Here is a 22,659-nt window from a genome sequence, read left to right as displayed (position 1 = left end):
TTTTAATAACATCCGACCCAGAAGAAAAATTCTGAGTTAACTGTTTTATGTCCCTTGTGCACTGACTCGTGGAATGGTCCAACACGCATTTATATGGTACATTTTTACAAGATAAATTGAACTTTTATTTATCTTAAGTACATGCAAAGAATGCACAGAACAGACCCCCATCAGCGTGGTAACTTTATCAGCAAACGATTGACAATGTTACTTGTTAAGTAAAAAGCAAGCACGTAATTTCCCCCATTGCTACTGACGTCACATTTTAAAATTTAAGCACACCTGGTTAACTAAATATCTCACTCGATCATATCTACAATTTCACCATTAAATAAAGAATAAATGATTACTTTCGTAGAAATGATAAAACATGTACATATAGGAAACATTAATTGTGAATTTATATTTTAAAAACAATCAAAATCGTTCTAATTGAATAGTTGGTTAACGATAGTTTCATATAATGAATGAAACGTATACACTTTATTTCTTCTACGTATTACTAATCCCTATGACAAAAATGAGCTTTTAATAATAATTAGATTTTTACAATCTTTAAGTATAAATGTGATAGCTATATTAAATTTACTTAAACAACAATGAAAAATATATGTTTGAAGCAAACATCCTGCTTAATAACTTACTAATAATGTTTGCGCTTCATGAGAATATTTTTAGAAAAGTAGAATACAAATTAATTCCACCATGCAAATGGTGGAAATTGTTTATTGAACAGCCTGTATATCAGTACACCTTATAGAAGATCAAAAATAAAGGAGATTCACATTAAATCAGATATGGAGATTTCCCTACTTTTCGTTGAAATGATAAAAAAACAAACAGAAATATAAAGAAAAAATTTGTGTTTAAAAAATTATAAACAAAGTAAAAACTAAAACTGATACCTGTAGTACTATTACTTCCAGGCCACAAATTTTTGAATACATAATTTCTAATGTACTTAAATCAAATTTCATTAATCATCGCGTAAGTATAAAAATAATATGGTAAATACAAGTTCACATAGTTTTATTTATTACTTTTCTAAACAAACACCATGGACATTTATTTTCCAGAAAAATATATTATGGAAATGTTAAAAATAATAAAGCCTCGTACAGACCATCATGTACAATTTGTGCACAAAATAGAGCGAAAAGAAATGTTTTGGAACATTTTCAAATGAAACCAGTTAAAAGATGAGAAATATAGAGTGACTTTGAAGGTTGTGCAGATATTTTAACCTGATGCAGTACGTGTTAAAAGAAGGCAAAATAACCCAACTTGCCTTATACCGAGTGACTACCAATGATTGAAAATGATGTATGTATTTTGTTATGTTGGTAACACATTTGAAATCTTTAGTTGCCAACATCGTTGGCATGACACGCAATTTTCAAAATTGAAACAAACAAACAAAACAATGTATAGTCGTTTTCAATGACATCCGTGCTGTCAGTGTCATTTTTAATATGTTGAAACAGATTGGACACCAAAATTCATTAACAGTATTCAGAGTATAAGCAAATCCTAGTTAAAAAAATGTCAAATAACAAATTGAGATTATGATAAAAGGAAATTTATACTTCGTGAAACATCAACAACAAACAATAAAACCCAGTCTTCCACATGGTGTACAACACGGTTAAACTAAATCATCCTCGGAATCCGAATCATACTACATATTTTCTTTGATTTGTCGGAAATGATACATAATACATAATTTGAATTTGTCAATTTGCCGCGTCAAGGTAAATTGCCAAATTAGGAAATTCAAAATTATTACAACAAGTGATGCCAACATATTGTCATATTGACAGCACGGATGTCATTGAAAACGACTATACTTCGTGACTTAACCTAACCTAAATAGAAATGATTGACAGATGATGCACGAGAAGATTTGCACTACCAACTGCATCAGTGTTGCCAATCCCCTATTTTGCTTCAATCATTTATAGTCACTCGGTACAAATATTAATGGTTTATAAGAAAATTCAAAGCAACCACTTTCTTTGGAAAACGCTGAAAAATTTCAAATTTGGCAGGCAATTTTGACGAACGACCAACCTAAAAAGTCAAGTTTTTATGGCATTCGAGGTTATGATCGTTCAAGTTTTTTGAATCTCATCATGAATTTGTGATAAAATTTGTAAAGTGATGATAAAATAATGCCTGCAACTTATTCAGAAATCAACAAAGGCTTAAACAACAAAGTAAAAAAAATTGTGAGTAAAAACATAAAATGAATCATCAAAGAAGTTGCTCGAAATGCCTACCATCATTTGCAATGCAAGCTTCAGTACAACGTGTCCAAGAAAAGCGAACTCTATTCACGAATTTCCTGAGCGGCGTTTTGAACGTATTGTTTTCTCAATTTCGTTGTAGGTCGTAAAATTTTATTGCATATTATGGGCGATTAACAGGCACAATGATTGGGTATGAAAAGGTTGGGAAAAGTAGACCCAGAAATATAGTGATTTTATGAGGGATGGAGTACATTAACTTGAGGGGGTCAGTTATGGCAGCGCACTAAGCTTCTGACACCCGTCGCGCGACTGTGCTCTACCTACCTCGTCTCCAGTGGGTCCATTTTCAGTACCGTACTGAGACCCTTTCCTATTTGCAAAGGTAAAAGATATAATAACTCTCTTCAAGTTGGTAATTAAAGTGACCTCAAAATTATAATACATAAAAAATTATCGACCAAAGTCCATAAAATTACTTTATTTTTGGGTGAATTATACAATACAACCCTGCTTAAAATATTACCTGCTAGTGGTAAACTAAGATTTATAAGTTTCGCAAGATCTTTAACTAAAAGTAACATAAAATTTTACGATCTACAACCAAATTGAGAAAACAGTAATGAAGCGGTGCATCATCGTAAAGGTGTCACATTTTTTGTCGAATTGCTAGATGAATTTCGTCGAGTAATTCGGTCAAAACTTTAAAAATTGAAGATAACCGTTTACATTCAAACAGCGAGGTAAAACACCGGGACCTACGAGTACGAGGTGATTTTCAACAATCCTAACGTAACCCACACGTTAATTGCTCTTCTCCAACTACAATGCGATCTGCTCGTTGGCGGCCAAGATCGCACATATTCGAAACGCCCGAAATCGCAAAGATGTTGCATAACGTTTACAAAGGTTCCTGCGTTGGGAAGCATCCTTCGAGGCAACTTTTCATCGTAGATTTGCCGCTTTAGCTCTGAGTGTCCACGAACTTCGCCATATATCAAAAACCATAACGATTTTCTCCAGGTTGGTGAAAGACATTTGTGAATTAAATTGAGGTCAAGATTGATGTTCTTGTCAAAGTGAGTTACTTTTGAATTAACTGACAACAAAAAAAGTCTACTATGATTTATTTTTTTACCCATTTTTTCATAAAATTCAGTGGTTCCCAAACTTTTTTTGACAAACTTTTAGCCCCTTTTTCTCGAAAAATATTAACATTCGTATAAGGCATTATTGGCTCAATTATTACATTTTGTGGGGCTCTATCTCGGCTTAAAATATCTGCAGAACCTTCAAAATCACTCTCTACAAGGTGTGCCTTATACTGGATGTTCCAAAATTCGCGGAACAACTCAGTGAGGCAATGTCACCCATGTTAGAAAATTATGAGAAAAATAATTAAATTTTTTAATATATCTTTTAGATTTGTAAATTATTTTTAAACGTTAGGTTAAGTTTGTGTCATGTTGACAGTTAAAAATAATTTTTAATTTTCCGGCTTTTTTCAATTAAAATTTTTGGGTCGTGTAAAAAAATAAATAGTATCTGCACCTCGGAAGTGCATGATTGCACCGTCAAAGAGAGGGGTATTGGACGGTGAATTGATCAAAAGTCGAAAATTTAAAATTTAATTTAACGTAGTTGAATCATGTACAGTTGGCTTAAAAAAAAAACGGGAAATGAAATTTGACCTAATTGGAAATTGGGAATTTAATTTGTCCATTTATGTCTGTTTGACAGTGACACATAAGTGCAGTTTTTTTAAGGCCGTTTCAAACTATAAAAATGTAATAAAATCTGACAGAACTTTTTCTGACAGTTCCGGTTTTTTTTTTGAAGCCAACCGTAACCACAAAAAAAGGCCAAACCGTTCTGAAAATATTTAGCTGTCTCCATACTTTTTAGCGATCCTGTATATTTAAAAATAATAGGAGTCACTTTTCTTCATATTGCCAAAAGATGTCACTGTTTTTACAAAAAATTTAAGGATCGAAAAAATATATTTAATTAAATGGCAACATCGAATTCAATTATTTCGTGCAATTGCCACTATTTTTAACAATTGTCAATGTCATTGTCAATTTAAAATTATGAATTTCAATATTGAGCAGCGAATAAGTATATTATCCTGCTTGAGAAGGTCGCCTTAGCGTGCAACATAATCGGCTACAACAAGCATTTAGCTACATTTTTTTGAATGCATAGTTACGTAAAAAAACAATGTTTCCAGCAATTCCATTTTATTTTTTTGTAGTTCCATCTTTTAGGCAAATGTGGAAAAGTGAATTCAATTTTCGTAGCCAGTCTGTATAGAGGTTAGTACACGTAAAAGTGGGCCTTGGAAATTAGTTTGAAACACTCTACTTTCAAAACATACGTTATTTATAACTTCCAGTTGCAGTTATTTTGTGTTAACGCTAATAAAAAAATAATCAAAACGCAAAACGTCCATCACAGAAAACTCCACGAGTACAGAAAAAATTCACACTCAAAGTTCGTATAACCAATAACGTAGCAGGTCAGAACATGAGTGCTGAGAAACAATAGAGTTTGTCTACGCATCCGCCATCGTGCTTTTTTTTTAAACCGGCAAGTGACAACATACTTTATCTACCGGGTGATTTTAAATGATTGTGACTTTTTTCTTAAGTTGGGAACATTTTTCATAAATTATTTTGACAAACTTGATACCTTAATCAACACATCATTCATCGTCATTTTGACATTTTATGTATTAATAAATTGTGTCAAATAGGCGAGGACGCCTATGTTTATGTCAACTATCACATTAAAAAACAGAATAACCAACAATAATACTATTACCAACCTATGAAAAAAAGTCACATTCATTTAAAATCACCCGGTATTACCCCACTAGATGGTTCAACTACATGAAATTAAATTTTAAATTTTCTACTTTTGATCAACTTTCACCGTCCAATACTCCTCTGTGCGTCGCTGCTTTGTAGGACCCTCGGGCTTCGCCTTCGGGCTACAAACTGCATATCGAGCAAAAAAATTAATATGAAATAAATATCTATCATAAAAGGTAAAAGTTTTTTTGCCCAATGGGAAAAAAGACCCACTTTACTTCACAGTACAGGGTGATTCAAGTTTTACCGCCCGAGCGAAAACACCCACTTCTAATCGATTTAAACTTCTCAAAAAATTCAGGAATGATTGTGTATCGCTATACTCGTAGAACATTCTGTAAAAATTTAAACTTTTTTATTCGGAATCGTATTGTAATATGCACATTCCTAACCTTATTCGAGGGCGGAAAGTTAACCATTTCTTCTTATCTTTTCTTCCCTCTCTTGGTCAGTAATAGGCCACTTTCCGCCCTGTTATAACGTTTTTCCAGTGGCGTACACGAATTGTCGAAAAACGGTAGAAATGAAATTGCACCAAATTAATTGTTTATTTGCTAAAAATGTAATGATTCCGAATAAAATAGTATACAAACTTCGGTGGGAAGGTGTTTCCTTCCTGTCTCGAGCATTAGTTCACCTCGGCTACGCCTTGGTAAACTATCTTAGCTCTCGACAGGAATGAAACACTTTCCACTTCGGTATGTAATCTACTATTAATGAAACAGGTAAATATTTCGTTTTAATTCAATAACCGCTAGATTAATTGACATAATTTTTCGATGAGTGTCCTTTCAAACATTTAGGAAAAATTTGGTGTCATTGAAATCATGAAAACATCACCGGTTTCCGAAATAAATGAAATTTGATATTAAAGTATTAAAGTATATTATTTAGCTATGATTTATTATTGAATTGGGCGGTCACTTCCACAAAAGAGGCTTGTTTATGGTACCCTTTAGGGACTTAAGAATTACTAGAAAAGTTGTCAACAGATGTCTACCCAACAATGAGGTATGTATTTATTTATGACACTGCAGTTGTAAATCTTGGTCATTTTTCGCTCTTAATGTTAAAATTGCAATAATTCAAACACTAACAATTTTCTTTTGATGCCAATTTGAAGCCTTATATGAAGGGAATGTAACCCCAACGTTTCATAATTTTTACTAATTTTTTAATAGGGTTTATCGTGCGGGCGGTAAAACTTGAATCACCCTGTACAATCAGGGAGTAAAGTTGCACATTATACAGGGTGTTTGGGGTAAAAGGTGACAAACTTCTCCTGTGTAAAGAAATAGACAAAATAAAACTTTTATTCTAGTAACATTTTTTAGTATGTGTTATAATTTTCAAGTACCTAATCATTTTTTCAATTTGAAGAACTACTGTGTGAGATCCACCGGATTTCTAAATTAGAAAGGCGTCAGCTAAGGCATTTTCCTTTACAAATCTTTATTAGTTATTATTAATAATTACAGATACGAACAGTGGCTCTTAAACAGTGGAAACAGAGTTTAGTCAGTTTAGTTCAGCATAATAAAAAAGCAAATTGAAAAAAATGTCACTCAGAAAAATAGTTCATTTAACCTAGCTGTGCATGTCAGAAAAGTTTGTTACCTTAAACACCAAACACCCGGTATACAAGTCGTGCAATAAATAGTATATAGACCTCGGGAGTGAATGATTTTTATCCTCAGTGCTTTGTACAACACTCGGGCTACAAACTGCACCTGGGGTAAAAATCATCCACTTCACTTCCTCGGTGCATAATATACTATTGACTATTTGCTTTTTAGTAGCCAGTGGTATAAAAATTCTGAATGATTGTGATCAGGTTTGCAATTATTTACTTCATTATTTCCAGCATTTTCAAGAAGTAATTTTATGTCCGTTTTACGTAAAATAACGTACGGCAACATGGCTTTAATTTTTCTCTCTCATTTCCATGGATACAACAAGAATGAAATATTTGTAGACTATTGGGAAACACAGAATGTTTTTAAATGTTGCCACATTTAGTGTAACAAATGGGTCCATATCTTCTACAAAAACGAATACTGATTTTTTTAAACATTTTTACCTGATATTTTAATGACATAAACAGATAGTAGTTCCTGTCACACCAGTTGGCTCTTTGCAAGATTTTGAAAATTAGAAAAATGTTTTTGAACGCCAAAAATCATGTTTAAATAAATTAAAGTAGCAACAATGCAAAAAACAACAATAACACATTAAATAAATCGATATCTGTACAAAAAAAAAGGTTTGAAACGTGTCAGTACAAATAAAATATAGGTTTGTGCTTTTTTCTCTTTCAGTTCTACAGAAAGATGAATTATTTAAAAAAAAAGAGAAAAATTAAAAATAAAATATTTATACAGCATATAGTATATTAAGAGTTTTAAAATTTCTTATTATCGTGAAAGAATATTACATATTTGCAGTATATGTATATGGGAACACCTGTACGTGAGCCCTTAATGAATAATCATTTCCCTGGGAAAGCGGAAATAATATCAAAACAAAATTATTACCGGCACTATTAAATAAAATGAATAAACTCCGTGACAATTTTTTAAATAATTTAAATAGATAACTTTTTCTTTATTCTTCGTGCACCTTGCAGCTTGTATCCGATTTCCAACATTTTTCGGTTCAACAAATACATTAACGTTAGTCATTTAAATAATGAAACCAAACAAAGAATAATGTATGTATTTAAAATTTATGTGTAAGTATAAACTCGTTCGTTCCGTTTATCTTATCCCATTTAAATTCTTGTTGGCCATTGATTGATTAATAATAGTAGTTTATTTAACGAGTTTGTGTAAATTGGGCCTTTTTTGGCATGAGTGGGCCAGTTTAAAATTTACAAACGAACGAGTTGAATACAACGTTTTTTTGTTCGACGAGCCTCTTAAAGGCTCCAAATCGCTTATAATCTTTAAAATTAGCTTGACGTTTTGTTTTTAGAAGTTGTGACAGTTATCAAAATCCGTTCACACAGGAGAAAATTCTCAAATTCTGACAGTGTCGAACAAAAAAAAATATAAACAGATCCGGGTAAATGTTTAAATCTGCAATTACAGTTTCTGTGATTGGGAGTGTTACAAATTCGTCAACACCGCTTGCTGAAATGCCAAGAAAACAAATCGAATTAACCAATTTTCCTCCGGTTTTTCTGCATTTAGGAAACACATCATTTTCGAAGCATTTAAAACGACCCGGAATCGATCGATCAAAATCGAAAATGACGCAATTCTCTTTGATCGCCATCAATGACCGTCCGGTTTCTCCGGAGCGCCGAAATCGTAACGGCGATTGGCGTTTTAACGTTCGCTTTATTTGGATGAACTTTTTACGAGCGCGATTATAATTTATTAATCTCTCTTGCCGACCGAAAACTTCTATTCGAAACGTGAAGAGAGAAGAAGGAAAAAAAGATGAAAATAGGAAAAATGTCGAAACCGACAATAAATTAACGATACCGCCACGAAAAAACTCTAATTCATTAGGTAATAAGAGGCAAAATTGTAATGTCTTGTATAAAAGACGGTTGAATACCAAAAGCAGATGTTTTGTAGTATAACGAACTATCTCAAAACGCGGACACGTTTTGATGCGGCCGTCTCACTTTACCTGTTGGAAATAACAGCAAGACATTAGGCGTAAACAAGAACGAAAGAAGATACACACACGAGCATTTTAACAGGCAGGATAATGAACTCTAACTGTTCATGTCGTAGGGACCAATTCGTAAGAGCAATTAAATATGAATATGACCCATATATACGGTGGATGTAGGGAAAAGGTGCCGAAAATCGAAAAATCACTCAGTCGTTTTCCAGATACCGAAAGAGAGCCACTCCACGTGATAACGACTTTCCACGGCGAATTTCCCACAAATAATGCGTCGATGAAAACATGAGACACGTGCACGGATAGGCGCAGCCTCGAATATCTTCACCTGGACCCTGGACCGAGTGTTAACAATTAAAAGGTGTCACTGAACTAGTTGATGTTAAAGGGACCGAATGTAACAGCACTCTTGCGGCTTCTCCACCTGTTTTCCCTCGACTTTTCATTTTCCTTGAGCCGCAACAGTTTCGGTGTCGGAGTTCGTCCCAGTCGACCCTTCCGGAACCGCGCTACGGGAGCTAACAAGTGGACGGACTGTTGAATGCCGGGACAGCCCCCGAGACTGTCTTCTAATGTCTCCATGTTTTCCGATTCCAGAATCGAGATTTGCGATAACAACAATGATCACCAGCGACGATCTCCACCAGTAACGCTCGTCTCCTGTGAATAATTTATCGGTAGGGAGAAAATGCCGCCGCTCCGGCACCCGCCAAAGGGCCCTAATAACGTAAATAAACCACTCGCTAATAAACTTCCCACAATGACAACACCGAGAGGAGACCCGACCAGCTCGAAACGGCGGAGAGAGGGCTCGGAATCGGCGTTGTGGGCCAGAATTCGCCCCTGCAGCGGCACGACGCCTTCCACTCAAACGGCGGAGGGCCCCAGAGCCAGATTTCATCGAGAATTTCGGCATTTTAAACAAGCTGTTTTAATGTTTTGGATCGCACGCGTAAAACCATGTTCGTATTTTCACAACAAACACGCGCCGAGCGGGCCCCACCGGCCAAAGGAGACACTCAACGGGAAGGTATCATAGTGAAAATTCACTCACCTGGCGCTTTGTTGGCGATTTTATTAAAACAATTGGTGAAAACTTCGTATAAATGATGCATTGGCTCTTCATCGCTGGCAGCCATTTTGACTTACTACTGACAACTAACGACGCTGGCGACACCTACGGCCTACACGGAGTGTCAAAACCACGAGGGAATTTCGAATTCACAAGAAATTATCACATTCGCACCCCTTTATCCCACCCTTCTCATCCAATCAACCGCCCCACTCGATCACCACCTTCAATCAGTCACGACACAACATTCGCATCGGCAACAGAAACGACACTCTGTCGCCACACAATTGTCATTTACTTCCACATTTCACTATTCCCCAAATTTAACCCTAAATAAATCAACAACAATTCATTTTCACCTGAAACTAACAATCGTGCAAACCTGCAATCGATCAATTTAGATTTGAACCTAGCGCCTCCCGTTGAGATTTGGACTGTCACCCGTCACCTGTCACCGCAAGTGAGGTTAAGTTGTTATTATGGATGTGGATTCGGAAAGCACCGCGACTTCGATTGACGAAAACACGGAGAACTTCTGCGACAACCCCACTCGAGACACTCTAGCCGAGGGTCTAATGGGCCTGATCAAGCCCACCGTCGATCAACTAGACGAGCGGGTCCGAGCCACAAGGTACTCATTTATGGCCGCCTCTTCTCGTATTTACTTTCTTTTTTCAGAATTTCCCAACTGGAACTGAAACAGTGCATCGAGACACTGTGCGAGGAGTTGAAGAAAATCAGCGACAGTCAACAGTCAACCGTCGATTTGGATAATTACGTCAAGAAGCTGATCAACGCAAAGCAGCGAGTGACCGTGCTGTCCAACATCCTGCAGAACGTGCAAGACCGGCTGAATAGAGTACACGCGTCGATCGAGAAAGAAACCGTCAAACGTAAAATCATCTTGAACAATACGATCGAAGATCAAAGTCCCTAATGTTGCTCAGAACACCTAAATATGACTTGAGGGAGCACCCGAACGTGTACGAGCCGAGCGAGGATTCGTTCTTATTTCTAGACGCGCTGGAGCACGAGATGGAATTCTTACGAAGATTGCAACCTAAATTTGCAGTCGAGATAGGATCAGGAAGTGGAATTGTGGTAACTGCTTTGACGTCAGTTGTGAACGACTGTGTGTATTTCGCTACTGACGTTAATCCCGACGCTTGTGACGCCACTGTCGAGACAGCCGAACTAAATGGGGCTGCCGTCAGTTGCGTCCAAATGAATTTACTCAGTAATTTTCGAGACAAATTCTTTGACGTCGTATTATTTAATCCGCCTTACGTGGTCACCGATCCTTCAGAGACCGTCGGTCGTGGCTTGAATCGCGCATGGGCAGGAGGTCTACAAGGGCGTCAAATCACCAACCAAGTGCTCCACAATCTGAATACTTCATTAAGTGAGAAAGGTGTCTGCTACATGGTGCTTCTAAAAGAAAACAATATCGACGAAATCGCATCGCTCATGTGTAAAAATAAATTCAGAACCGAGATCGTTATCGAGAGGAAGATCAGGGGGGAACATTTGTATGTCGCGAAATTCTCACGAATTTCGTAAAAAACTATAATGGTTAATTGTGTTAAGAAATACAGGTCACAACATCGTAAAATACGAACATATGGCAATGTTGATATAATTATACAAAATAAATTAAAAAGTTTGGCGTTTTGAAGTAGCTTTTCCCGAATATCTTTCCCATTTCCGTCGGAGAACTAAAGGCGACGTCTTCATTCCTCATGATATACCCGAACATGAAATTCCTCTTGAGACAGTCCATCAGAGCCGTTGCCACACCCTTCTGGCGCTGATTCTGAGCAACCCATATACGTGACACCCCACACTTGATCGGATAGGCCTCCTCGGAGCAGAGGTCCACTTGGTCTTGGTGCGTCGTCAACAACTTGTGGGCGACCGCTTTCGCTTCGGCCACCAAGGCCCCCACGATCATTTTACTTTTTATGTAGAAAAATATCTGAAACAGGAGGTAACGTTGCGCAGTTGGTGGCACAAAAATCTTTTTTTGGTTTCGTAAGTGAGTTGGCTTCAAAAAATAAGATTTTGTTAAGATGTTCGCCAATAGATAAGTCAAATTTATGAAACGAATTTTTGGCACCGACACAATGATCGTTTCAGGAGCACTTTATTCTATAAATAAAATATATTGCGTTTTTCAAATTTGCCCTTGACGTTTCGATTAGTTATCTCTTGTAGTGTGTTCTTCGTATTTACAAAACGACGACGCAATACATTTCGCTGTCAATGAGAAAAAAAGTGGAAATGTAATGTACCTACCGGTAGGTCGCTATTTCACATTATACATATACTTTTTTATCTATTTCTATCACATCATAATACCCTAGATAACTTTCCCCTTCTTGAGAATTCTCACCTGGGAATTTGCAGTGTTAAACTCTACATCGAAAAATCCCAAATCCCTGTTGATCCTCTCCATCACTTCCTTCACCTTCTTCCACCAGATTTTGGAGTCGTTCGGTATAATCTGTATGATCTTGCCATCTAACGAACCATCGGAAACCACTCTTTCGTTCTTCCAACCCTAAACGAAACATCGAAAAAATCCTCCTTCATTTCCGCTTTCTGTAACTCACATTGAAACGAAAGATGTGTCCTCCGTTGTGATAGTTGAGGTGCATAACCTCATCCCCTGGGTCCCCCATATGATACATGATTTTACACTCGGGGCACTGCGTCGCCCCCCACCTCTTCTGCCCAGCATCCAATAGCATCTGGTCTTTGGCAATCGTCCTGAATTTCTTTGCCGGGTTGATGCTGTTGGTAGTCTTCACCTCGCTTTTCGGTGGTATTAATGTCTTGCCCGGGTAGAAGACGGGAAACAGTTTCTTCTGTGGTTCGTTGTTCGAAGACATCGCCTCCAAAACTGTGGTCAGATTCCTCGCCTTTTTCGGACTGTTCAAGGCTAGACCTGAAGTCATGTTGCACATCTGCGATGTCGGCGACATCAGCACCACGGGTTCGGGTTTTTTCTCTTCATTTTCTTTGTCCTCGAGCGAGTGGATGATGTTGAAGATGTCGTTGGTTCGGATCAGGGGTTGCTCGTTGTCGAAGTCGCTCAATTTCATCCTCTTCGCGTTGTTATCTTCCGGCACCCTGAGCCGTTTCAAGTTCTTGTTGGGCATCAGACTGATGCGTCCGTTGCTCACCTCGAGTTTGATGTTGGAGCTGACGGTGACTACGCCTTTGTGGCGCGACGACTTGAAGAACTTCTTCGTGGGGTCGGGCTCGGGACTGGGGGTCGGGTCTTTAGGAGGCACTGCCTCCGGTTCGGAGGCAACGGATTCGTTCAAGCAATCGTTCAAGGGGGAATTCTCGATGATGTTGATGGCGGCCTCCAAAGCCGCAATTTTGCTGATCTTCTTCGGTTTTCGTGATTTTTTTATCTTGTGCATGACTCCGGCATTTATTTGACCAGACCTAAATCAATAAGGTAAAAAAAGTATACAAAAAAAAATAAACTGAAAAACAAGATTAAGCCTTGTACACAAGAAAACAGCAAAGAACTACATAAAATGTTTTAATAAACTAAGGGCTCAGAAGAACTTGTTAAAGTACAAGTTCGGCAACAAAACAAGAGTGTAAAATTTCTATTCGGCAAATTAAAATTAAATTATGTAATTGGAGTGCGAATCAAATCTTCGTTTTAAATTATTACTTACTTACTTAATATACTATTTTTGTTCGTTAAACTCGAGTTCCTTCTTTGGACTTTAACATACAATTTTAATTAATTTATTTTAATTTGAAATTACGAAAGTTAAGTTAAATTATTGCTCTTAAGCAAATTCGTTTTAACTTTACCGTGCAGAATTAAGCTTCAAATGATTTAAATCAATAAATAAGCAAAGTAAATAAATTTTAATTCGTCAATTAAGTGGCACATTTCCATTCATTTTAATTAATTTAACCGTAATTTCAAGTTTCATCAATGAATTAATTTCAACTTTTCGTTTTCGGTGTAATTATAGTCTTAATTGTGAGTACAAATCGTTTTAATTCATCTTGTTCTCACTTAAAACTGAGAATTAATTTTAATTTAATTTTCGAATTTAAACTGTTATTAACCTTAACCTTAATATCCAGTTTAATTTGTTCCAACTAAAGTACCTAATTCCCATTATTAGAGAGTTTTCGCGTTACGTTTTTCAGATAACCGTGTACGCTAACGCCGGTGTTGCTAGGCAATAGCGTAACCGATTCATTATTACAATAAGCGATTACGGTAATTGCTCGCGAATAGCGTAACGGTTATTTTAACGGAACGTAACGCGAAAACTCTCTATTAACTATAGTATTGCCGTTATAACTTTTTATCTGCTCCGCCCACTAAAATTGACCAATCAGAATCAAAGCCAGATTCAATCTGTACAACTTTTCATCACATTTGCCACGTAAAAAAGTTAAGGTTAGAATTTTGCTGTCAAGTCCACAATTATTGTTTTAGGTTCTAAAAAATAAAATGTCATTAAGACAATTCGAATGTCAGAAATTTTTACTGTGTAAATCAGATCGTCTTAACAACCTATTTGATTGGTAACTAAGAAAATGAAATGGGCGGGGCAGATAAAATGTTACGTTGTCCTTAGTATAATTTACTGTAAATTATATTTTTGCTTTATATTAGTTTGTCGCTTCAAATTGCAAATTTGCCATGCATAGTCTAAATTACCTTTATTCCACATTTTAAACAGTAAATTAATTGTAACTTCGAATCTAACTTGTAGAACAGTTGTCGTTCCTAGGTACAATGTAAATCAACCTTAACGCGCCATTTGGTAGTGTAATTACTAATTTGCTATTACCAACAAAATTTGTGAATTAATTTTAATTCTACGGATACTGTAAATTATTAAATTAACTATATATTCTGTTTAAACTACAAATTAATCTCAATTGTCCATTTTTTACTGTAATTATAGTGTTAATTCCGAAATTTAAAGTGTCAATTCTACATTAAATTCAATTTATACTTACATTAAATTGTAAACAAATTTTAACTTTAAAATTATTTTGATTCTAATTCAATCTCGATCATTAATTCATTTTAATTTCCCGGCTAAACGATAAACTAATTGTAACTGTGAGCTCTAAACTGGTTTTAATATTAACCTAAATAGCAAATTAATCCTAAATACTCAACGTGGCAAATTTGGTTCAATTTGCATGGCATCAACCGTAATTTATATTTTGAATTTAAATTTCATTTTAAATTATATTTTATGTTGTAAATCTGACTTCATTTCCGGTAAATTAAACGTAATTTTTAAACCTACCTTTAGATGACAGTTCTAGTTATCGATTTTATATTAAATTAAAAATTCCAAATATTTACAATTTGTTATAAATTATTGTTAGTTCATTTAGTTCAATTTGCAATAAATTGTTATAATCTTAGGTTTAATATTCATTTCAACGTTCCGTCAATAATTCGCCGTTTATACAAGTATTGGGTGATTCAAAATGATTGTGGCCAAGTATGGCAACTATGTACGAAAATTTATGTGGCAACTGTGTGGATGAGGTAGAGTTGTCATTTGTATGACATTTCATAAGCGTGCATTTGATTTTTTTAATATCATTAATTCATTACACATTGATTTGACAGTTTTCAAAATTGCGCGACAATGAACTGTCAAAGAAATATCAACTCTACCCTACCCACACAGTTGCCACATACTTGGCCACAATCATTTTGAATCACCCAATATAAGTTGCACGTAATTACTCAAAATTAATATACCGGGTGAGATGAGTTTTATCGTCAGCACGATTAACCCTATTAAAAAAATAGTAAAAATTAAGAAACTTTAGGGTTACATTCCCTTGATATAAGACTTCAAATGTGTGTAATCAATTTTCACTTATCACTTAATTCAGAGCCATAAAATTTAAAAAAATCGATTTTGAGCAAAAAAAATTTTTTTTCGTACACGCTCATAATTCACAATTAATTCAAAGAACACATTTACAAAATTCGCATCAAAAGAAAATTATTCGTTTTTGAATTATTCCAATTTTAACATTAAGAGCGAAAAATGACCCAAGATTTACAACTGCAGTGTCATAAATAAATATCTCATTGTTGGGAACATCTGTTGACCACTTTTCTAGTAATTCTTAAGTCCCTAAAGGGTATCATAAATAACCTACGTCAACTTCTTTTGTGGAACTGACCGCCCAATTTAATAATAAATCATAGCTAAATTTTAGGCTTTAATATCAAATTACATTTATTTCAAAAACCGGTGATGTTTTCATGATTTCAATGACACCAAATTTTTCCTGAATGTTTGAAAGGACTCTCAGTGAAAAATTATGTAAATTAATGTATCAGTTATTGAATTAAAACAAAATCTTTACCTGTTTTATTAAAAATTTTGAAATTTTTACAGACTGTTCTAGAGTGATACACTATCATTCCTGAATTTTTTGAAAATTTTAAATTGATTAGAAGTGGATGTTTTCCCACTGACGATAAAACTCATCTCACCCGGTACAGTGTGTTGATAAGGAACAAAATTCATAATAAAGTTACAGTGAGGGGCAAAAGTAACGCAACAATTCGATAAATCATAAACTGTTGAGTTTTGAAAATAGTTATTTACACAATTAGTGGGATAAAAGCAATATTACAGGATTCGAGTGTGAAGATTGCAGATGACGAGGGCGTTAGCCCGAGTTCATCTGTAATCACACGAGTTTCCTGTAATATGCTTTAGCCCACGTGTTATGTACAAAATTTTATCTAAGACTGCTCCGAATTAAAAAAAAAAGGTAAATCTTATTTATTTCCGCCAGTTTCATTACACCACTCAGTGGAATAATGACTTACTTATCCCACTGAGTGGGGTAATGAAGCTCACTTATCCCACTGAGTGGAGTAATGAAATGCGTCCTGTAATGAAGTTCCTTATTCCACTCAAATGAGTGGGATAAGTGTCATTTATCCCACGGGATTAGATAAAAGAATAAAAACAGGTCGATTTTTAATTTCAATTTCACGTTTATTGACGTAAAATGTAAAATACAATCCTTGTCAAAGTAATGACATCATCAATTTTTTTAAATAGCAACCCATATTTATTCGTCATTATTTTGATAGCTCTTTTAACTGTCTACATGACAGTATAAAAATTTTAACCCCTTACATTTAAAAAAAATTGTTGAAAAGGAGAACGCACACTTTATATGTAATTCTAAAGACCACTCAAATGGGGATATTTTGATATCAATCGACGCGTCTTGAAATGACGAATATTTGATATCATTGCGCCAAATGTGTAACTCGATTAATAAAGCGACAAAATCGATAAAACTTGAAATATTTTCCAACTGATTTCTGTCAGAACACTTCATAAAATTGTCATTTGTAATTTATGGGGGATTACGGATTCGGCTATTCCCTTTTAAAGGCATTGTACTGGTTCAGTGTCATCTTTGCAATTATACATCTTACTGTGAACCCTCTTAAGAAATCAATTGCCCCCGTAAATAACTATTTTTATTTATGGAGTCCCAAAACTAACCCGAGAAGGGTATCTATCGCTCTCTTTCCCACTCATATAAAGTAAATGGAAGTTTTTGATTTTCAATTATAGATTGCGGCTTTATTTATAGAGTTAGCGTTTTGGCGCAATGGTATCAAATATTTGTCATTTCAAGACGCGTCGATTGGTATCAAAATATCCCCATTTGAGTGGTCTTTAGAATTACATATAAAGTGTGCGTTCTCCTTTAAAAAATATTTTTATTATTTTCTATATTAATGATTAATTTATTAACTAGTTAGTACCGAAAGGCCGAACAAATAAACATCTAAGGTTAACAAGAAAATTTAACGCTAACGTTCAAATTGCCCCCCGCCAACCATTTGGCACGGAATGACACGAGTGTAAACATGGTACACTGCGGTCAGTGAGGTCAATAGTGTCAGGGTGTCAGAGCTGATTTGTTCCATTTCAGCGCGAATTCTCTACCGTAAATGTTCTAAATTATTTGGTCTATTAAAATAAACCCTCAATTTTAATAACCCCATTGAAAAACAATTTTGCGTTAATAGTTATTTTTATATTAAGTGCGTGAAGAGAGTGTTTTTTGTGCATGAAAAGGTCTTTTACGCCGAGACGAAGGTCGAGGCAGTATAAGCCTTTGAATGCACAAAAACATCTTCACGCACGAAATATAAACAATATTTTTTCTATAATTGATTCAAAAAATTGAAATTAAAAATTCAAATTTTTGAAGGAACTCTGAAGTTTCAATGCAGTGACCATGTTGCTAGGTAACTAATAAAATACAGTGCGTGAAGTGAAACACAGAAATAGTCGTGTGCGTGAAATCGCATTTCACACACTGTTTTGTATGGTTTCTATGGTTTCGATCTTACTAACAATGCAAAAAGAAATACACGTTAGAAAATGACCCACTTCAGGCACCGATAACTATGCGTGAATTTCAATTTTTTGAATCAATAATAGAAAAAAATTATTTATTCATCGTTTATGTAGGTAATTAATAGGAAGGTCTATCAAAAAGAGAAGAAAAAAGTGGGGGTTGTAATTTAAAAAAACCAATGATGACGTCATTGTGCAAGAATACATGACGACATAAGTAAAATGTTTATGTCATAAGGTGGCTAATTAAAAAATAAAATTGACCGGTCCGAACGTTTTGTTTGAAAACATTAAATAACGCAATTATAAATTTTGTTTCTTACTTTATCACCACACTGTACCGGGTGAGATAAGTTTTATCGTCAGCACGATTAACCCTATTAAAAAATTAATAAAAATTAAGAAACTTTAGGGTTACATTCACTTGATATAAGACTTCAAATGTGTGTAATCAATTTTCACTTATCACTTAATTCAGATCCATAAAATTTAAAAAATCGATTTTGAGCAAAAAAAAATTTTTTTTCTTCAAACGTCCGTAAATTATGACATTATCCTGCTGCATTGATAATGCTAAAGTGTCACTTCATTGTCATGGCATGTAACGAGCTGACGAGCGGCAGATAAAGTTATTATCTCCGCTGCGAACGGCAGATAAAGTTATTATCTCCGCTGAGGGCGTCCGTGAAGTTATTATCTCCGCTGCTGAGCGGCAGTAAAGTAAACTAGGTAAATCATTTGAAATTCCTACCTGGTTTCTTAACATGTCTTAAATAATTTGTTATGAAGGTTTGAAGAAAAAATAGTATATGTTATTTCGTACACGTTCATAATTCACAATTAATTCAAAGAACACATTTACGAAATTCGCATCAAAAGAAAATTATTCGTTTTTGAATTATTCCAATTTTAACATTAAGAGCGAAAAATGACCAAGATTTACAACTGCAGTCATAAATAAATATCTCATTGTCAACTTCTTTTGTGAAACTGACCGCCCAATTTAATAATAAATCATAGCTAAATTTTACGCTTTAATATCAAATTCCATTTACATATTTCAAAAACCGGTGATGTTTTCATGATTTCAATGACACCAAATTTTTCCTGAATGTTTGAAAGGACTCTCAGTGAAAAATTATGTAAATTAATGTAGCAGTTATTGAATTAAAACAAAATCTTTACCTGTTTTATTAAACATTTTGAAATTTTTACAAACTGTTCTAGAGTGATACACAATCATTCCTAAATTTTTTGAAAATTTTAAATTGATTAGAAGTGGATGTTTTCGCACTGACGATAAAACTTATCTCACCCGGTACAGACTGATTCACATAACATTCCGGCCCTAACGAAAGTTAAATGCAGCCAATAATACGTTAATCAGTGGTCACTTGATATAATAATTCTGAAATAATTTTTGTTATAATTAAAATGTGCTCCAATGACAAAAGGATCGATATGATATTGATAAATGATGAGTCAGTTTCTTAAATAAAAAGAAATTTTGCCGATTACTGCCATTTTCAAATTTTTATAATAATTGAGTCTTGTGTGAAGGATGTTCAAACCATACAAAAGTTCATGTTTTTGGATCAAGTTATGAATGAAAAACGTATTGCTGGCTGTATTTAAATTTCATTAGGAAATTATGTGAATCAGTTTGTATGCCCTTATGTTAACGTTTATTTTCCATACATGCAAATAATAGTCTTACATTCCACGAGGTTGTAAATTAAGTTCTGGACGTGTAATCTTCAAAATTTTTCATGCCGACAAATTTAAATCATTTTTAAAAAGTAAAAAATTATTATTAATTAATTCAACCAAAGTAACTTCTATGTCAAACTTTGTTGACATTTAAGAATCAATGCTGCCAGCCCATTCTCTAGTGATTTTTAACCTAGATTACTTTTGTAAGTACTAGGCCGGGAATTTAACGTGCCCGGCGGATTTTGAATCATGCAAAACCGTCGATAACGGCCGGCGGCATGAAATACATAGTTATTTTCTGGACTAGTGTCCAAATAACTGTAAAACAGTTTAACCATGGCGGAATAACATGTAATGGTACCGTCAATGATCATTATCTTAGCTAATTATGTACAGTGTACACAATTAACTATCAACAATAATAACCATTTTGTTTACCTTCATTAAATTTGACAAGTCACCTACCACTTTGTAACATGATACTTTTGACAAATGAGCAATGATAACTTACAGTTATGACTTCACACTACCAAAAATGTCACCAACCTGAACCTGTTTTTCCGGTTGCATAGATAAAGACTTTGCTTCCTCCTCATCCTCTTGGGGCTCGATTTCTGGACCCTAACAAAGGAACGGGGTGAAATCTCGCTATCAGATTTAGGATAAAACGTTCTAGAAGGGAGAGACATATCAATTTCAGGAAAAAGCGCTGTACGCACTTTTGGCTTTTTACAATCGGGATTGGGGGCTGTGTCGACGAACGACTTGTTACGTATCAGTTTTGGAAATTTAGTGTTGCTGGATGTGTCATGTGGTGTTTTTAACTGTTGTGTAGGGGAGTCATCAGTAGCAGTGTCAGGTGATGTCTTGTGGAATAGGTTGGTGGTTGTAGGGGTGTGAACGACGGTGTTTTTGTCCACCAGACCGATTATGTCGTAGTCACCAACACATTTGCTAGATGACAACAGGTCGCCTGTGGCACAACCCTCGTCCGAATCGAAATTTAAAGGACTAATGCACCCCAAGTCCTGGTCGGCGGCGGGGTCGCTATCGCACGGGAACAGAGCTCGTCTTCTGCTCGAAAACTCGGAGGTGTGCTCGATGTGGGGCTGCTGGGGCTTCATTACAAGCGCTCTGCAAGCGACCTCGATTGGGGCGATTAAACCACGTGCGGGGGGTGCTTACCTTGCAAAATTACCGGAAACATGTGCTCCGCCGGGGGGATGGTCGCAGTACATATACCACTCGAATGGCGGTTTTTGTTTACGGTTCAACAGTTCACGCACCTCAACCAGCCTCGACCGTTTCTAACCAAACTCAACGGATCCGGGGGCCGAAACTGAGTTCCCGCCGGGATGACGGCTCTATCATTGGTCCGGTGGTAACATAAGGCGCATGCGCTCACCAGTCTTGTCATTCTTGTCATCCACCACATAAACAAAAATATAAATCAGCCTGAATCAGCCCCAAGATCTAAAAAGTTCTCATTCTGTGTGTTTTCTGTTTATTTACAAACCAAAGCCATTTAAATATGACAGAGTATGTCTTTTGTTTTCTTCTGACAAACCGATAATTAAAACACCTTTTACCTTTTCTTACCGACTTTTATTTATTTCAAGTAGGTACAGTTTTGGCCGCGGAATTTTGGCCATCACTTTTCTTGACATGACATAAGATGTAAAGCGGCCCTTCCTTACATATTGTAGCCTTGCTATTAATTTACAAGACTATACATGAGTGCTTCGAAATTATCGATTTGTAATAATTAAAATAATGGGTGATATTCATAAAAATTAGTATATACAGTTAATTTCAAAATTATAGAGTACTATGGCGGCCACAAAATTTTGGCCGTCACTTTCTTGACATTCAAGAGAAGTGTAAATAAACCTTTAGGAATCGTAACCCTACTTTCGATTCTAAGTTCGATTATAAGTATAAGCATGTTCTATTTTTTATGAATATCGCCCAATATCTCCGAAAGTTGATTAGCAACTACTAGTAGGAACTTTGACTACGAGTGTCATTTTTTGACATTTTAGTTTCCTGAGGTGCAGCAGAGAGAAATTTGTCAAAAAATGACACGAGTGATGCGTTTTAATCAACTTGAGATGATTTGACGCCAAGACAACAGATTATTTCAGAAGCACGAAAGTAATTCGGTAAGATAATTTCATGAATAATAGTATATTATGATATGAGGAGCAAAAATGAAGTTTTACATTACATAAAACCATTTTTGCTCCGAATAACATATACTATTTTTTCTTCAAACCTTCATAACAAATTATTTAAGAGATGTTAAGAAACCAGGTAGGATTTAGCTAGGTTACTTTACAGCCACTCATCAGCGGAGATAATAACTTCACGGACGCCCTCAGCGGAGATAATAACTTCACGGACGCTGGTCAGCTCGTTAGATGCCATGACAATGAAGAAAAAACCATTTTTGCTCCGAATAACATATACTATTTTATCTTCAAACGCAATAAAACCATACACCATTAGAACGCAATTTTAGTGATTTAAATTATTAATAAGTATTGTGTAATTATTCATGATAAATCGTAATACCTAATACAATGTGTCACAATAAATATTAATAAATGATTTCGCTGAACTCTTTGATTTTTGTAGTTTATGCGATTTGGCACATAAAATAGTCAATTTTGCTATAGTGGAAC

General features: G+C 35.2%; 4 protein-coding genes and 1 long non-coding RNA gene across 15 annotated transcripts in view; 3 read left to right on the top strand and 2 right to left on the bottom strand.

Annotated features, from left to right (window-relative positions):
* Positions 1 to 9,960, bottom strand: part of da (daughterless) — a 37,437-nt gene extending 27,477 nt beyond the window's left edge. For 6 of the 7 annotated variants that reach the window (XM_069040304.1, XM_069040307.1, XM_069040305.1 and 3 more), the window contains exon 1: positions 9,813 to 9,960. In XM_069040304.1, coding sequence (XP_068896405.1) covers positions 9,813 to 9,897 — 85 coding nt within the window. In that variant the 5' untranslated portion in view covers positions 9,898 to 9,960. The remainder of the gene's footprint in view (positions 1 to 9,812) is intronic. The other variant, XM_069040309.1, reaches the window with a different exon arrangement.
* Positions 9,961 to 10,259: 299 nt separating this feature from the next.
* On the top strand, positions 10,260 to 10,767 carry Snapin (SNAP associated protein). Its single transcript, XM_069040315.1, has 2 exons — positions 10,260 to 10,461; positions 10,509 to 10,767. The coding sequence occupies exons 1-2, from the start codon at positions 10,310 to 10,312 to the stop codon at positions 10,765 to 10,767; spliced, it is 411 nt and encodes a 136-aa protein (XP_068896416.1). The 5' UTR covers positions 10,260 to 10,309.
* Positions 10,767 to 11,505, top strand: HemK2 (HemK methyltransferase 2). The gene has a single exon (XM_069040314.1). The coding sequence runs from the start codon at positions 10,767 to 10,769 to the stop codon at positions 11,388 to 11,390; it is 624 nt and encodes a 207-aa protein (XP_068896415.1). The 3' UTR covers positions 11,391 to 11,505.
* Positions 11,383 to 21,306, bottom strand: eco (Establishment of cohesion). 5 transcript variants are annotated; one of them, XM_069040303.1, is made up of 6 exons: positions 21,174 to 21,306; positions 20,996 to 21,120; positions 20,522 to 20,647; positions 12,443 to 13,286; positions 12,223 to 12,390; positions 11,383 to 11,805 (listed from the first exon to the last, which is right to left on the bottom strand). In XM_069040303.1, exons 1-6 carry the CDS (start codon positions 21,180 to 21,182, stop codon positions 11,470 to 11,472), a joined length of 1,608 nt encoding a protein of 535 aa, XP_068896404.1. In that variant the 5' UTR covers positions 21,183 to 21,306; the 3' UTR covers positions 11,383 to 11,469. The 5 variants fall into 5 exon arrangements, with proteins under 5 accessions (XP_068896404.1, XP_068896403.1, XP_068896401.1 ...); XM_069040302.1 differs by having other exon boundaries at positions 20,996 to 21,109; positions 21,161 to 21,302; XM_069040300.1 differs by having other exon boundaries at positions 20,522 to 21,120.
* Positions 21,307 to 21,402: 96 nt separating this feature from the next.
* LOC138125055 (uncharacterized) lies at positions 21,403 to 22,618 on the top strand. Its single transcript, XR_011157332.1, has 3 exons — positions 21,403 to 21,514; positions 22,018 to 22,137; positions 22,316 to 22,618. It is a non-coding gene; the product is annotated as an uncharacterized lncRNA (long non-coding RNA).
* Positions 22,619 to 22,659: the final 41 nt, after the last annotated feature.

The sequence above is a fragment of the Tenebrio molitor genome, chromosome 2 (assembly GCF_963966145.1).
Source record: "Tenebrio molitor chromosome 2, icTenMoli1.1, whole genome shotgun sequence".
In the NCBI taxonomy this organism is placed as follows: domain Eukaryota; kingdom Metazoa; phylum Arthropoda; class Insecta; order Coleoptera; family Tenebrionidae; genus Tenebrio; species Tenebrio molitor.
The sequence above is the reverse complement of the archived record's forward strand: the minus strand, read 5'-3'. Positions and strand labels throughout refer to the sequence as shown.